The sequence below is a fragment of the Oryx dammah genome, unplaced genomic scaffold (assembly GCF_014754425.2).
Source record: "Oryx dammah isolate SB20612 unplaced genomic scaffold, SCBI_Odam_1.1 HiC_scaffold_4, whole genome shotgun sequence".
Taxonomy (NCBI): Eukaryota; Metazoa; Chordata; class Mammalia; order Artiodactyla; family Bovidae; genus Oryx; species Oryx dammah.
Genome location: NW_024070188.1, coordinates 69,043,741 through 69,059,758, shown reverse-complemented (window position 1 = coordinate 69,059,758; position 16,018 = coordinate 69,043,741). Strand labels below are relative to the sequence as shown.

At 38.1% G+C, this 16,018-nt stretch overlaps 1 protein-coding gene across 12 annotated transcripts in view; it reads right to left on the bottom strand.

The window, feature by feature from the left end:
- Positions 1-16,018, bottom strand: part of UTRN (utrophin) — a 547,129-nt gene that overhangs the window by 158,824 nt on the left and 372,287 nt on the right. For all 12 annotated transcript variants that reach the window (XM_040238622.1, XM_040238626.1, XM_040238624.1 and 9 more), the window contains one exon: positions 3,818-3,990. In XM_040238622.1, the coding sequence (XP_040094556.1) occupies positions 3,818-3,990 (173 nt within the window). The remainder of the gene's footprint in view (positions 1-3,817; positions 3,991-16,018) is intronic.

Here is a 16,018-nt window from a genome sequence, read left to right as displayed (position 1 = left end):
TTAGATGAATATTTATAAAAATATTCTTTTATATGTGTATGAAATGAAGTGAAGTGAAGTCACTCAGTTGTGTCTGACTCTTTGCGACCCCATGGACTGTAGCCCACCAGGCTTCTCAGTCCATGGGATTTTCCAGGGATCAATACTGGAGTGGATTGCCATTTCCTTCTCCAGGGGATCTTCCCAACCCAGGGATCAAACCCAGGTCTCCTGCATTGTAGGCAGAGGTTTTACCATCTGAGATACCAGGGAAGCCCATACATATATATATATAATCTTCTTTATGCATTTAACTGTTGATGAACATGTAGGCCATTTCCTATACCATGGCTATTGTAAAAAATTCTCCTATGAACAATGGAGTGCATATATCTTTTTGAAGTGGTGTTTTCACTTTCTTTGGCTCTATAGCTAAAGTCATTGTAATCAAAATAGTATGGCACTGTCACAAGCACAGAAACATATATCAGTGGAACAGAATAGCCAGAAATAAGCCCATGCACAGAAGATCAATTAATCGACAACAAAAGAGGCAAGACTATACAGGGGAAAAAGACAGTCTCTTCAATAAGTAGTGTTGGGAAAACTGGACACTACCCAGGAAAAATGAAACTAGACCAGCTTCTCACACTGTATCTAAGCATAAACTCAAAATGGATTAAAGATTTACAGGCAAGACCTGAAACCATAAAACTTCTAGAAGAAAACATCTGTGCAGTATATTCTTTGTTGGTCTTAGCAATATATTTTTCAGGTGATTTGTCTCTTTAGGCAAAGGCAACAAAAGCAACATTGAATGACTGAGATCTCAACAAACTAAAAAGTTTTTGCACAGAGAAGGAATCCATCAACAAAATGGAAGAAGATATTTGCTACTATGTCCCATAAAGGGTTAATATCCAAAACAGATAAAGAACTCATATAATTCAGTATAAAAACAGTCCAATTTTTAAATGGGCACAGAAGCTGAATAGGCATTTTTTTCCAAAGTAGACATACAGATGTCCAACAGGCACATGAAATATATTCCACATCACTAATCATCAGGAAAATGCAAATGAAAATCACAATGAGATATCACTTCACACCTGTGAGAATGGCCATAGTCAAAAACAAATAAATAACAAGTGCTGCTGAGGACATGGAGAAGGAATCCTTATCCACTGTTGGTGGGAATGGATATACGTATAGCCACTATAGGAACAGTATATCAATACTTCAAAAAATTAAAAATAGAACTACCATAGGATCCAGAAATTCCACTCTTGTATTTATCTGACAAGGTTTCTTAGCAGCTCTCCTTGTCTTTAGAACTTTGCTTACCTAATAATGCATCCTCCATAGTTGTGTGGGAGGGAACTTTCCAAAGCTTATTTTTCAAATTTTATAACCAGTGGAATGGAGCACACTACACACAGGTGTTCCAAGATTCTGTCTTACCTCTCCCTTCACCCTTTTCTCTAGTCACAATCCTTCCTCTCTACATCTTCAGCAAATTCTATTCTCACTCCAGATTGAACTTAACTGTTCGGTGAAAACACAGTGCTATTTCCAGCCTCCTATTTAGATGTCTTTCTCTAGTCTTCAACCAGTCCATCTGGGGAAAGCTATACATCTTTCAAGGCTCAGCTTAACCATCACCTCTTTTTTGAAGCCTTTGATAATCATCTGAAACGAAAGTAACCACCTCCTCCTTTGGACCCCCCTTATCCTGAATAGAACTGTGAAACCTCTATGAGTAGGGGCCATAACTTAATTATGATTAGCAATGCCTCAAACTTAGAAGTAAGTTCTCATTAAATGCTTGAATCTCCAGAGATGGGTAATGAGGCTGAAAATTATTTTAATTCATTATCACATTAATAACACATTTTACTGGAATGTATGATTTGTCTTAATGCAGAAGTCCACTGACAAAAGCTTATTCTCCCATCTTCTAAAAATAACATCATTTATTAGATAATTTCCAACAATAATTTATGAATTCTTCCTTTCCAGGTTAGAAAAAAAAAATGTGACTTGACAGGCTTAGTCAATAAAGGCCATGAAAAGTCAAAAGAAGGTTTTTTATCTTCACTAAATTCTCCTTTCTGAAGAACTCATCCTCCAAACTCTCAAAATTTCAGCACCACATGCTCAGTCTTCACCAGGGCCATCCCTGTGGCTTTCAGCTTGTTAGACTTGTTGGTTTTTCTAGAACCTCAGTGAACATTTTTCAGTGTGTTTAACACTTTAAATATTTTTATTTATTTATATTTATGGAGAACATAAAAGAGAAAACCAATGGGATCTGGCTAGTTGAAAATTCAATTTTTAGCAAGCATAAGTATATTCTCTCAGTGTATAACACTCCCTAATTTTCCTCTCTTACTGGAAAAGAGCAGTAGGTGGATAAAGTCCAACAGGATCTTTACACAGAGGCTTCCACAATCATGCTACATTACCTCCTTCTTTAACTGTGAAAAGAAATACAAATCTCCCTTCATGAGTCTTGAAGAATAAAAAACCTTTCGGGATTTCTCTTCCTCAGAAAGAAAATTTTAATTAAAAAAAATTTCATTCATGATAAATAGCCACTGATAGATTTCTGCTCTATATGAAGTAGTCTATGAAATGTAGAAACCAGTTGAAGCAGATTCCCTGAGCCCCTTTACGTAAGAAAAAATAAAACCACATGCTACAAAACTTAATATAGATTAAGGAACAATCAGATTACCACATTCAATCTTCACAGTAGTCATGTGGGCTAAATATTTATATTTTCACATTTAAATGAGAAAACCAAGGCTCAGAGAGACTAAGTGACTTCCCCAAGATCAGTAAGTAAATAGTAAAGTCAAATTCAAGATCATTTGGCTGAAGGTTGTACGTTTTTCAAGACATCATACTGTTTCTGAACTTTAAAATTTAAGAAACCAACCCAGGTGCAAGATCCAGGTCTTTATACCAACATTCATCTTTTGTACCTTTGCTCAATAACATATTCTCAGTCACTTTCCACTAAACTCATATCTAGTTAGGTATTATCCACCATTCATTAAACATAATTCTTAAATGTTCTTAACTCCCAATAATATTAATAGTTGTCACAAAGGTCATTTTTCAAGGTCCTTTCTTAGTCAACATTCTGGTTGTCAAATTCATCCTTATTTAATTTTGAAAGTAAAAGTCACTCAGTCTTGTTGGACTCTTTGCGACCCCATGGACTATACAGTCCAAGGAATTCTCCAGGCCAGAATACTGGAGTGGGTAGCCTTTCCCTTTTCCAGGGGATCTTTCCAACCCAGGGATCGAACCCAGGTCTCCCCTTTCTCCGAAAGGAGACATGTCATCAGTTTTCCATTTTAGTATCCATAAGTGACATGTAATTTCTAAAAGTACACCTTCAAATTGGACATACAAATAGCACAATGAAGCAAAACACATTTATTGCCAAAACTCAAAAAGATCTAGATTCAAATCCTGGTATGAAACTAGTTAGCTCAACGACTTGTCAAGTACTTTATATTCAGTAAGCCTCAGATACCTCATGTAACAAAGGATTTTACTATGCACTTTACAATGATTTTTTTGAATACTAAATCAAGCAATATTTGTAAAGATTCTAACACAGTACTTGGTCAAGGTAAACCGTCAACAATTAGCAGGTACTGGTAACATCATCAGCATTATTAAGTTTAAAATGTGATATGCAAATTTGCAAATAGGAACAGCTGACAAAGGCACTGGACATTGGCAAGGCCTCTTGTTCTCTTCCTGATACACAAAAATCACGAAAATCCTGCCCCCTGTTATCGTTGCCACTGACATCACTGACCTGATGCTAGCAGATTTTGCTTTTAAGTCATTCCATCTTTGGTTCATATCATCCAGTCGGTGCTGAAGCATAGTTGCCTCTTCAGAATTTCCCAAAGCTTTTACCATCTTCTGCCTGTTTCCATCAATGCTTTTAAATATGTCATTGTGGGCATCAATTTCCGCCTGGATGTCCTGAACACAAAAAGGCAAAGAGGTAATGCAAATATTAGATATTAGTGTCTAAACTACTTGGGACTGTTGTACAGAGCTGTATTCTTTTATACTCCACAGATGAGCTTTTTAAAAGCAAAATAGCTAATTTTACCTTATATGATAACAAAGTGACATGTTTTCACAATTTCTACACTGAAAATAATAGTCTTTACATCTTTAAGGCACTGATTACCCCATTCTTAAAAATACAATGTATTAAAATCTACATTTCAAGTACCAACTAGTTAGATGTTCAAATTCAATGAGAAATTTTTGAAATTTTGTACAATTGTGATGGCCAAATCACTCAACTTTGCCTAATACCCAAGCAAATTCTTTCTCCCCTTTCTACACAGACAAAACTTCCCTCAAAATATGAAGTTTTACAGAGGTCACTATGATATTACATAATTTAAAAATTTCTGTTACATTTAGACAAACTTACTAATAGTTCATCCTTCCAATCCAATAAAATTCATTTCTAAATTTAAAAAAGCATTTCACAAAAATGCTTATCCTATTAAGAAATAAAAAACAATGACAAAATAGTATTTCTCCTATTCAAAAGGAAAATATTTGGTTCACTTTTATAACGTAAATCTGAGTATAGTTTAAGTAAAATAAGAATTATTTTATGGCCGAGAGGAGCTACCCCACGTCCAAGGTCAGGGGCGGCGGCCAAGAGTGCCAGGCTGCAACAGCGCAGGAACAGCCAAGAGAAGCTACACCGTGTCCAAGGCCAGGGGCGGCGGCTGGGAGGAGCAACCCCACATCCGAGGAGCAGGGGCTGCGCAGGCGCAGGCGGGTCGAGAGGAGCTATTCCACGTTCAAGGTCAGGAGGGGCGGCGATGAGGAGATACCCATTGTCCAAGGTAAGGAGCAGTGACTGCGCTTTGCTGGAGCAGCCGTGAAGAGATACCCCATGTCCAAGGTAAGAGAAACCCAAGTAAGACAGTAGGTGTTGCAAGAGGGCATCAGAGGGCAGACACAATGAAACTATACTCACAGAAAACCAGTCAATCTAATCACACTAGGACCACAGCCTTGTCTAACTCAATGAAACTAGGCCATGCCCTGTGGGGCCACCCAAGACAGGCGGGTCATGGTGGAGAGGGCTGACAGAATGTGGTCCACTGGAGAAGGCAATGGCAACCACTTCAGTATTCTTGCCTTGAGAACCCCATGAACAGTATAAACAGGCAAAATGATAAGATACTGAAAGAGGAACTCCCCAGGTCAGTAGGTGCCCAATATGCTACTGGAGATCAGTGGAGAAATAACTCCAGAAAGAATGAAGGGATGAAGCCAAAGCAAAAACAATCCCCAGTTGTGGAGATGACTGGTGATAGAAGCAAGGTCCGATGCTGTAAAGAGCAATAATGCATAGGAACCTGGAATGTCAGGTCCATGAATCAAGGCAAATTGGAAGTGGTCAAACAAGAGATGGCAAGAGTGAACGTCAACATTCTAGGAATCACTGAACTAAAATGGACTGGAATGGGTGAATTTAACTCAGATGACCATTATATCTACTACTGCGGACAGGAATCCCTCAGAAGAAATGGAGTAGCCATCATGGTCAACAGAAGAGTCCGAAATGCAGTACTTGGGTGCAACCTCAAAAACGACAGAATGATCTCTGTTCGTTTCCAAGGCAAACCATTCCATATCACAGTAATCCAAGTCTATGCCCCAACCAGTAACGCTGAAGAAGCTGAAGTGGAATGGTTCTATGAAGACCTATAAGACCTTTTAGAACTAACACCCAAGAAAGATATCCTTTTCATTATAGGGGACTGGAATGCAAAAGTAGGAAATCAAGAAACACCTGGAGTAACAGGCAAATTTGGCCTTGGAATGCAGAATGAAGAGTTTTGTCAAGAAAATGCACTGGTCATAGCAAACACCCTCTTCCAAAAACACAAGAGAAGACTATACACATGGACATCACCAGATGGTCAACACTGAAATCAGATTGATTATATTCTTCGCAGTCAAAGATGGAGAAGCTCTATACAGTCAACAAAAACAAGACCAGGAGCTGACTGTGGCTCAGATCATGAACTCCTTATCACCAAATTCAGAATTAAATGGAAGGAAGGAAGTAAAACCACTAGACCATTCAGGCATGACCTAAATCAAATCCCTTATGATTATACACTGGAAGTGAGAAATAGATTTAAGGGCCTAGATCTGATAGATAGAGTGCCTGATGAACTGTGGAATGAGATTCATGACCTTGTACAGGAGACAGGGATCAAGACCATCCCCATGGAAAAGAAATGCAAAAAAGCATAATGGCTCTCTGGGGAGTCCTTACATATAGCTGTGAAAAGAAGAGAAGCGAAAAGCAAAGGACAAAAGGAAAGATATAAGCATCTGAATGCAGAGTTCCAAAGAATAGCAAGAAGAGACAAAAAAAAAAAAAAAAGCCTTCCTCAGTGATCAATGCAAAGAAATAGACCAAAATACCAGATTGGGAAAGACTAGAGATCTCTTCAAGAAAATTAGAGATACCAAGGGAACATTTCATGCAAAGATGGGCTCCATAAAGGACAGAAATGGTAGGGATCTAACAGAAGCAGAAGATATTAAGAAGAGGTGGCAAGAATACACAGAAGAACTGTACAAAAGAGATCTTCACGACCCAGATAATCACGATGGTGTGATCACTCACCTAGAGCCAGACATCCTGGAATGTGAAGTCAAGTGGGCCTTAGAAAGCATCACTATGAACAAAGCTAGTAGAGGTGATGGAATTCCAGTTGAGTTATTTCAAATACTGAAGGATGATGCTGTAAAAGTGCTGTACTCAATATGCCAGCAAATTTGGAAAACTCAGCAGTGGCTGCAGGACTGGAAAAGGTCAGTTTTCATTCCAATTCCAAAGAAAGGCAATGCCAAAGAATGCTCAAACTACTGCACAATTGCACTCATCTCAAACTTCTCCAAGTTTTCAGCAGTACATGAATCGTAACTTCCAGATGTTCAAGCTGGTTTTAGAAAAGGCAGAGGAACCAGAGATCAAATTGCCAACATCCGCTGGATCATGGAAAAAGCAAGAGAGTTCCAGAAAAACATCTATTTCTCTTTTATTGACTATGCCAAAGCCTTTGACTGTGTGGATCACAATAAACTGTGGAAAATTCTGAAAGAGATGGGAATACCAGACCACCTGACCTGCCTCTTGAGAAACCTATATGCAGGTCAGGAAGCAACAGTTAGAACTGGACATGGAACAACAGACTGGTTCCAAATAGGAAAAGGAGTACGTCAAGGCTGTATATTGTCACCCTGCTTATTTAACTTCTATGCAGAGTACATCATGAGAAATGCTGGACTGGAAGAAACACAAGCTGGAATCAAGATTGCCGGGAGAAATATCAATCACCTCAGATATGCAGATGACACCACCCTTATGGCAGAAAGTGAAGAGGAACTAAAAAGCCCCTTGATGAAAGTGAAAGTGGAGAGTGAAAAAGTTGGCTTAAAGCTCAACATTCAGAAAACGAAGATCATGGCATCTGGTCCCATCACTTCATGGGAAATAGATGGAGAAACAGTGGAAACAGTGTCAGATTTTATTTTGGGGGGCTCCAAAATCACTGCAGATGGTGATTACAGCCATGAAATTAAAAGATGCTTACTCCTTGAAAGTAGGGTTATGACCAACCTAGATAGCATATTCAAAAGCAGAGACATCACTTTGCCGACTAAGGTCCGTCTAGTCAAGGCTATGGTTTTTCCTGTGGTCATGTATGGATGTGAGAGTTGGACTGTGAAGAATGCTGAGCGCCAAAAAATTGTTGCTTTTGAACTGTGGTGTTGGAGAAGACTCTTGAGAGTCCCTTGGACTGCAAGGAGATCCAAGCAGTCCATTCTGAAGGAGATCAGCCCTGGTATTTCTTTGGAGGCAATGATGCTAAAGCTGAAACTCTGGTACTTTGGCCACCGCATGCGAAGAGTTGACTCATTGGAAAAGACTCTGATGCTGGGAGGGATTGGGGGCAGGAGGATTAGGGGACGACAGAGGATGAGATGGCTGGATGGCATCACGGACTCGATGGACGTGAGTCTGAGTGAACTCCAGGAGTTGGTGATGGACAGAGAGGCATGGCGTGCTGCGATTCATGGGGTGGGTCACAAAGAGTCAGATACGACTGAGCGACTGAATTGAATAATAAAAATTGGTTCAGACTTTGAGAAAGCATTTTGGCAATTTGTATCAAAAGTCTTAAAGCTGTTCAAATTACCTATCCTAAGAAGATTTATGTATAAACACATTTATCAAATTGATTGTTTTTTTAAAGTAATAAAGTAAAAGCCATCTAAATACATTAATGCTGACATACTATTGGGTTTTAAAATGGAGGATTTTTAAATGGAGGATATTGTGATGTCAATTTAATTTTTAAGGTAGGTGTTTAAATTAGCATATGTATTTGTAAATCATTCAACACATATACTCTAGAAAATTGTCAGAAATAAATCAGAATAGTGTAATCTCTGTATAAGAGGATTAAAGGTGATTTTAGTTTTCTTCTTTATATTTCTCTGACTTTCCAAGTTTCTATAAAAAACAGGATTTCTTTCTGTAATTAAATAAATATAACAAATTTAAGCTTTAAAATACATCCAGTCTTATGAATTTTTTAGTATTCCCCTGTTACAAAGTTGTCAACATAATTTTTTGTATTAATCTGGCAATTACCTTTCCTTCATGAAATGAATGGGACATGTGGCTAATTCTAGGGTGATAGTCATTACCATGCAACAACCAAGCATGGACTTACAAATGGAAAAGCAGACACCAGAGGGGCCCTAAATTTGTGGGGTAAGTCTCCAAGGCATTAATTAGTAATGAATATTAAGGCAATGTACTGCAGAAATAAAAATTATATTTCTGGTAATGAATGAGAATTAATAAAAGGAGAGCAAACTCTTAAACACCATCGTTTTGTTATATTTCTCATCTTCAATTTCCCTAATAAACCTCATTCTAAAGTTTTCCAATTCTAACTGATTATGGTAAAAAATTAACAGAATTTTTTCCAATACTCAGAAAGCTGTTACTAGTTTAGAACTCACTCCTGATAAGCAATTCAGGTACTCCATTATGAATCAAGGCTTAGAGGACTTCCCTTCTGTCCAGGGGTTAGGACTCAGCACTTTCACTACAGAAAGCCTAGGGTCAATTCCTGCTCAGGGAACTAAGATCCCACAAAGCATGAGGCACAGCCAAAAAAACAAGAGAGGGAAACATTCCCTCCAACTCCCCAAAAAAGAACCAAAGCTTAGTGGCCAGCATCAAAGTAATTGTTTTTCAAGCATCTACAGACCTCGGACACATGGAAAAGCCTTTTGCGCCTCATTACTCCAATCAGCATGGTAAAAAGATAACAATTACATGAGGTTAAGGGATAGAACTGTTGTATTAAAACTTCTGAGAAGATTTGAGATATCTAGCATGACATTAATGGAGTCATATTTGAGAGGTGGAAGAGGTAAACACAAAGTCTGATGGATAGCTTCTGCAAAATTCATGCTCCAAATTTGCAAACCCATTGGTCTCTGGATTATCTAATGACAAAGCCAAACCAGGTCTCCCTGCAAAGTGTAATCTGAGTACACCCAGAATTAGCAGTAACCACTAAACAAAAACTCTAGGACTATTGACTCTTCTCCACTTTATTAGCACCTCCATCCCAGACAGTACAGAGCAGACACTAACGGGGAAGCAGTGGGACACAGCCAGATACTGATTCAAGGTTCAGGTTGAGCAACATTACGCATGCAAATGGCAATCTGGATATAATCTTAGCTTGGGATGTCTCAAATAGAAATTCTCAGTACAAAAGAGAAAAAAAAGTAAAGTTTTGCTGGAAGAATCTTTCATGACATCTCCTGAAAAACACAGTCCTATCATTTAGAAGAGAACTATTCTGTTTTTGTGTCCTGAGAAGGCAGTGGCACCCCACTCCAGTACTCTTGCCTGGAAATCCCATGGACGGAGGAGCCTGGTAGGCTCCATGGGGTTGCTAAGAGTCGGGCATGACTGAGCGACTTCACGGTTACTTTTCACTTTTATGCACTGGAGAAGGAAATGGCAACCCACTCCAGTATTCTTGCCTGGAGATTCCCAGAGACAGGAGCCTAGTGGGCTGCCGTCTATGGGGTCACACAGAGTCGGACACGACTGAAGCGACTTAGCACCATAAAGTGCATTTGAAGACATCCAAGGAGATACATTGAAAGCCAAGTTTTAAAACTTAGGCTGTAAATATGTATGATAGCCATTTTTCTCAAGAAGCTCAGTGACAGAGTAAATAAGCTCTGCGTTGCCAAGTAGAAACTGGCCTCAAATTTCCTGTGCAGGTTCCTAAATATCATTATCAGTGGACCACGCCAAAAATCACAAGGCAATTTCAAAACACAGCTTCCTGAAGCAGCCTATTTGCTTCTTTTCTTTTCTTTTTTTTTATATGCTTCTTTTCATATTCAAGAGACATAGAAAGGCATTGACATAAGATTCATAAATAGTTGCGTAAGTTTCACAGGAGCATTCCACAACATGAGGAAATTTGGATACCAACAGCATGAAGCAAATTTGGCTCTTCACATCAGATCAAGTGATGGGTTTTCCAATCTGGCCACAATTACAAATGGAGTAAAACAGAACTACGTCACTGGCCCAGTCAATGATTATAAGTATTTCTATAAAGTTGTGATTAACTGCACCAGCAGTGATCATATACTCGTGTTGGAATATAAGTTTCAATATGCAGAAAACCCTTCCACACATGTGCCTCATCAAAAGTGAAGAAGAAAATCAACAGCCAGAAAATGATCAAAGAAGAAGAAACCAACATACATTATTTTTTTAATTTAATAGTCGGTGGCATATTTATTTGGTCAAATGCATTAAGACAATCATCTTAATATTCCTTCTGTATCCTACACAGTTTCTGTCACACACAAAAACAGATGTAGATAGATAGATATAGGTATAAATAGACTGTTGTAAAATGCATCAATTAATGTTTGTATAAGTCCATCTGATTGACTAGCATATTAACGACTGTAATGCCAAGAAAAATCAGACAAATAATTAGAAGGAAATGTAGCAATCATTTTGCTTAATCTCTTCATTTCAAAAATGTAACATGGAGAATCTAAAATTACTTACAAGCTTGCATTGCAAAGCCTTGCCTCAACTTCTCACTGGAAATTTAGAATTACACGCGGTTAATGAATCACGCTCCTTCACAGATCCCTGTGTAATGATGCACTGGTTTTTAAAATCAAGATGCCAGCATGGGAGGCTGTCAGATCACGACCTTGATGTAGCATCAAATGCTAAAATAAATTAAAGTTCTATGAAAGAGGTTGAGTCTCACTGCGTAGCCGGCTGGCTTGCCCTACTAATGCTCACCTCTGTCACCTGAAAGCCTCTGACCATTAAAGAGACATTAAAGCATGAAATGCTTATTGATAATTAGTTATGGGAATGTAATCCTTCTAGAAGCACAAAGCAATGCTCCTCCAAGCATTTAACATAAGCCAGTCATGTGCACAGAGGGACCTTAGCAACATATTCAAGCAGTTAAACTAAGATTTTGAAAACAGAATACTTCAGGAATTCATGTGAAAGGCTTGCAACACACCTTCAAATAACGTAAGCATCATGAAGAAGGTTATAGAAAGCAAAGGGTTAGAATAAAGAGATTACATATTACTGTGTAAGTAAATGGCACAGTACTAAGTAATGGCACTTTACTACTAAGCACAGTAGTAAAGAATCCTCCTGCCAATGCAAGAAATGCAGGTTCGATCTCTGGGTTGGGATGATCTCCTGGAGAAGGAAATGGCAACCCACTCCAGTATTCTTGCCTGCAAAATTCCATGGGCAGAGGAGCCTGGTGGGCTACAATCCATGGGATCGCAAAGAGTTAGACACAACTAAGTGAATGAACACACACACACACACACACTCTAAGTAAAATATCATCAAAAGCCTAAGATGCGCACTTACAGAAAAACTTTGCAAAAAACAGTTACAAGAGTTCACAGAGGTTCACTGGATGAACAATTACTCTTTTTGTACATAACACCCATTACCCAGGTCAAAATAAACTACGCAAATAAAGAAAAAGCATTTATTTATTTTCTTACTCAATAGTTGATATTTTAATACCAGATTTACCTTAACTGAACATTTCTCTAATGTATAACCCCTAGAGATATTATATGCAAACACTTTATACTGTAAATCACATACATTTTATTTCTTTGTAAGGATCAAATAGCAGCTATAATTATGTAAGAAAAAATGTTTCCTTAGACTACAGTAAACAGAACTGTTTTAGCTCTCTGATAAGAAAAAGAAATTCATAACAGTACAACTAGGAAGTCTTCAAAAACTTCAAAAAAAAAGTTGGTGTTAGGATAGATTCATCCCCTTTGTTGACATAATTTTGGTTTATTCTTGCATGGCATATTTACCTAACCCTACATGGCCATTGCAATGTTTTCTCTGAAGGAGTTCTGACCCCTTTCCTGAAGGCAAAGGAGTGACGTTAGCAAAAACTTCCCAACTATATCCCAAGGCTCAGGCTAAATCAACAAAGTTAAGCATTAGGGAAAAAGAAATCTACTGCTCCTTTCAAAATTAAGACCAGAAATCAGAGACCATTTAGGATGGGTTGTTGAGAGCCCAGTAGGATCACTACCAAAATTTCAGGTTTTGAAAATGAGGGATCATGAGTATCTTTAAAATTAGGCAGGTGCTACCTAAAAAATACACAACCAAACAATATCCTCAAAGGTCATTATGTGCTATGTAAATATGCTTTGAGACAGTTGGTGAGACTTCTGGAATGGTGAGCAATTGCAGTTAGTCAATTAATTATTACAGTTAATTTGTTGATGTCAAAAAAGCATTCAATTAATTATTTATAAATTATATTTTCTTTCAATAGCTAATCCCATAAGTTTCAACCACTCTACTGATAATTATGGAAGGACATTTTGACACACACACAAAAGTAGTATCCTCTGGTATATAGGAGCATTTAAAAAGTAAGAAATCAATGCCAGTAATGTTCTTTTCCCATTATCTGTGATTATAAATACATGTTAGACAACTGAGTAGGAAGAAAGTTAAATTACCAACAGGAACAAAGTTAAATTAACTACACTTGCAAGACAATTTGAAGAAGCAAACTTGAAATGACAGAGTCAATAAACAAACTGCATTTTAAATTTCAACAGAGCAAACACCGCTATCAAGAAAGATATCTTTCACAACAAAAAAAAGCTGTTCAAAATCCTTGACTCTATACCAACTGTTACTAAAACATACTAACATCCTAGTGAGTTAAAACAGTGGCTTTCCTTCTGAGGTGCACTTTATATAAGCAGGCTTGATCTGCACAGAACATGAGTTTAAGAAGAGTTATTAACCAATGTTTTCATGTAATCTAACTATTGTCCTACCATAATTCCCAAAATAGGATTGTATAAATAAAATTGAACAAGTTTGAAAACTCAAAAGGTTTTTGTATTTTAAATATTTTAAACTATAGTCCTGGGCACCCAACTTTTCAACTCCTAATCTGTGAAAAGCAGTTCTATTGCCCAGAAAGCTCTCCATTTCCTCCCCAACACAACCCCCACCATACACATATCAGCACACAACCTCAGTTCCCTCCTTAATTTTAAAGTCATCTTAAGTTCCAGCTTAAATGTCATTTCTCCGGAGGAAACTTCACTGCACTCAGATTAGATTATGGCTACCTCTTACACTTACTTACAGCTTCCTCCTTTTGCTCAATTACAGACTTACATAATGCACACTTATTTAAGGTCTATTTTCTTCTACTAGGCTACAAGCTCAAAGAAAGGAGGTCTTCCCTGTTATCCACCCCATCTTTGAACTCAGCCCAGTATCTGGTATATAGTGTGCACTTCTCAAATATTTACTAAATATATATTAAAGAAAGAGTAGACCTTGAAATTGGATACTGTGTCTTTCTAGGATAATTTTTTTTTGTAATTAGACACTACAAATTGAGCAGCAAAGTATAGCTTGAAATTATATTTTTAAATATTGGTCATCCTAAAGGATATCAAAATCATAAAGGAAATTTAGCATTGAGTGGTTTCTTTCTGTCTTGTCACTATAAGAAACATCTTTCCCAAAGAATTCACCAAGAGGGTGGACTTACAGAAACACATACACACACACATACACACTCTTAAAGAACTACTATTATCATTAATCATCAAGCAGAAATGCATAAATAAAAGGTAACAGTCACTCAAAACATCACCAAGCTAAAACTGTCCATTATTCTATCCTCTGTGACTACTATATAAATAAATGGAACACACAGTACATAGTGTAGGTGGCTCAAGTATGACAATATTGACAGCCACTAAGTCCATCACATACTTTCTTTATGAAGTAATTTCAAGGAAAAAATTTATTCATTAAAATCAAAGCAGCAATAAAACAACTCACAGGCTGGGCTTCAGAAATGTGCCTTAGTGGATCAGCTTACTGTGTCAAGTCAACTCTGAGTGTGAACTCTTTGTTTACACCCTGATACAAATGCTCTCCCCTCGTCACCTGGTTGAGTGATTAGGACCTGCTTGCTGACTGGTACTTCTTGCCATAAGGTCATCCTCCCCTGATGAGAAGTTTCTGTTTCGATCTCTAAGACTACTCTGGAGAACACATGGGTCCCTTCAGTTGGGGTTTCCTGATCCCTGGTGAGCTGTCACCATGAGGAAACACTACAGAACACTTCCTGCCACCTGGGTCCCCAGGAACCCTGAGTACCAGGTACAATCTGCCCATCCTGCTTATGGTGGAAAACCACATTTCTGGCATCACACATTTGGGGACTAGCTAACCAAATTTCAGACCCTAACCATATGCCAAACATCTAAGTGTGAACAGATACACAATGTAAGTCACAAACCACTAGATTTCTCTAAACTTCAAAAACATAAACTAGATACCCTTTTTTCAATTTACAAACTGCTGTCCTGAAGTTATGTTGAAGATCGGCTATCACCTGGAAATTTCAGTTATTTGACCAATCTGCAACTTTTCAAAAAACCCATGACTATGGCAAACTTGGACTCTAGCTTTCTTAAAGCCTGAAATGGCTTCAGGACACCAGCAAAATACCTTTTTGCTCCAAGAACCTGAGCATAAGCCTGAACTATTACAGCTAATAGTTGAAGCACAGGCTGGATGAAGCACAAGCTGGAATCCAGATTGCAGGGAAAATATCAATAAACTCAGATATGCAGATGACACCACCCTTATGGTAGAAAACAAAGAGGAACTAAAAAGTCTCTTAATGAAAGTGAAAGAGAAAAGTGAAAAAGTTGGCTTCAAATTCAGCATTCAAAAAACTAAGATCATGGCATCCAGTCCCATCACTTCATGGCAAATAGATGGGAAAATAACAGAAAACAGTGAAAGACTATTTTTGGGGGCTCCAAAATCTCTGCAGATGGTGACTGCAGCCATGAAATTAAAAGATGCTTGCTCTTTGGAAGAAAAGCTATGACCAACCTAGACAGCCTGTTAAAAAGCAGAGACATTACTTTGCCAACAAAGGTCCTTCTGGTCAAAGTTATGGTTTTTCCAGTAGTCATATATGGATGTGAGAGTTGGACCATAAAGAAAGCTGAACGCTGAAGAATTGATGCTTTTGAACTGTGGTGTTGGAGCAGACTCTTGAGAGTCCCTTGAACTGCAAGGAAATCAAACCGGTCAATCCTCAAGGAAATCAGTCCTGAATATTCATTGGAAGGACTGATGCTAAAGCTGAAGCTCCAACACCTTGGCCAGCTGATGCGAAGAACTGATTCATTGGAAAAGACCCTAATCCTGGGAAAGATTGAAGGCAGGAGGAGAAGGGGAGGACAAAGAATGAGATGGTCAGATGGTCCAACACCAACTCGATGGATATGAGTTTGAGCAAGCTCT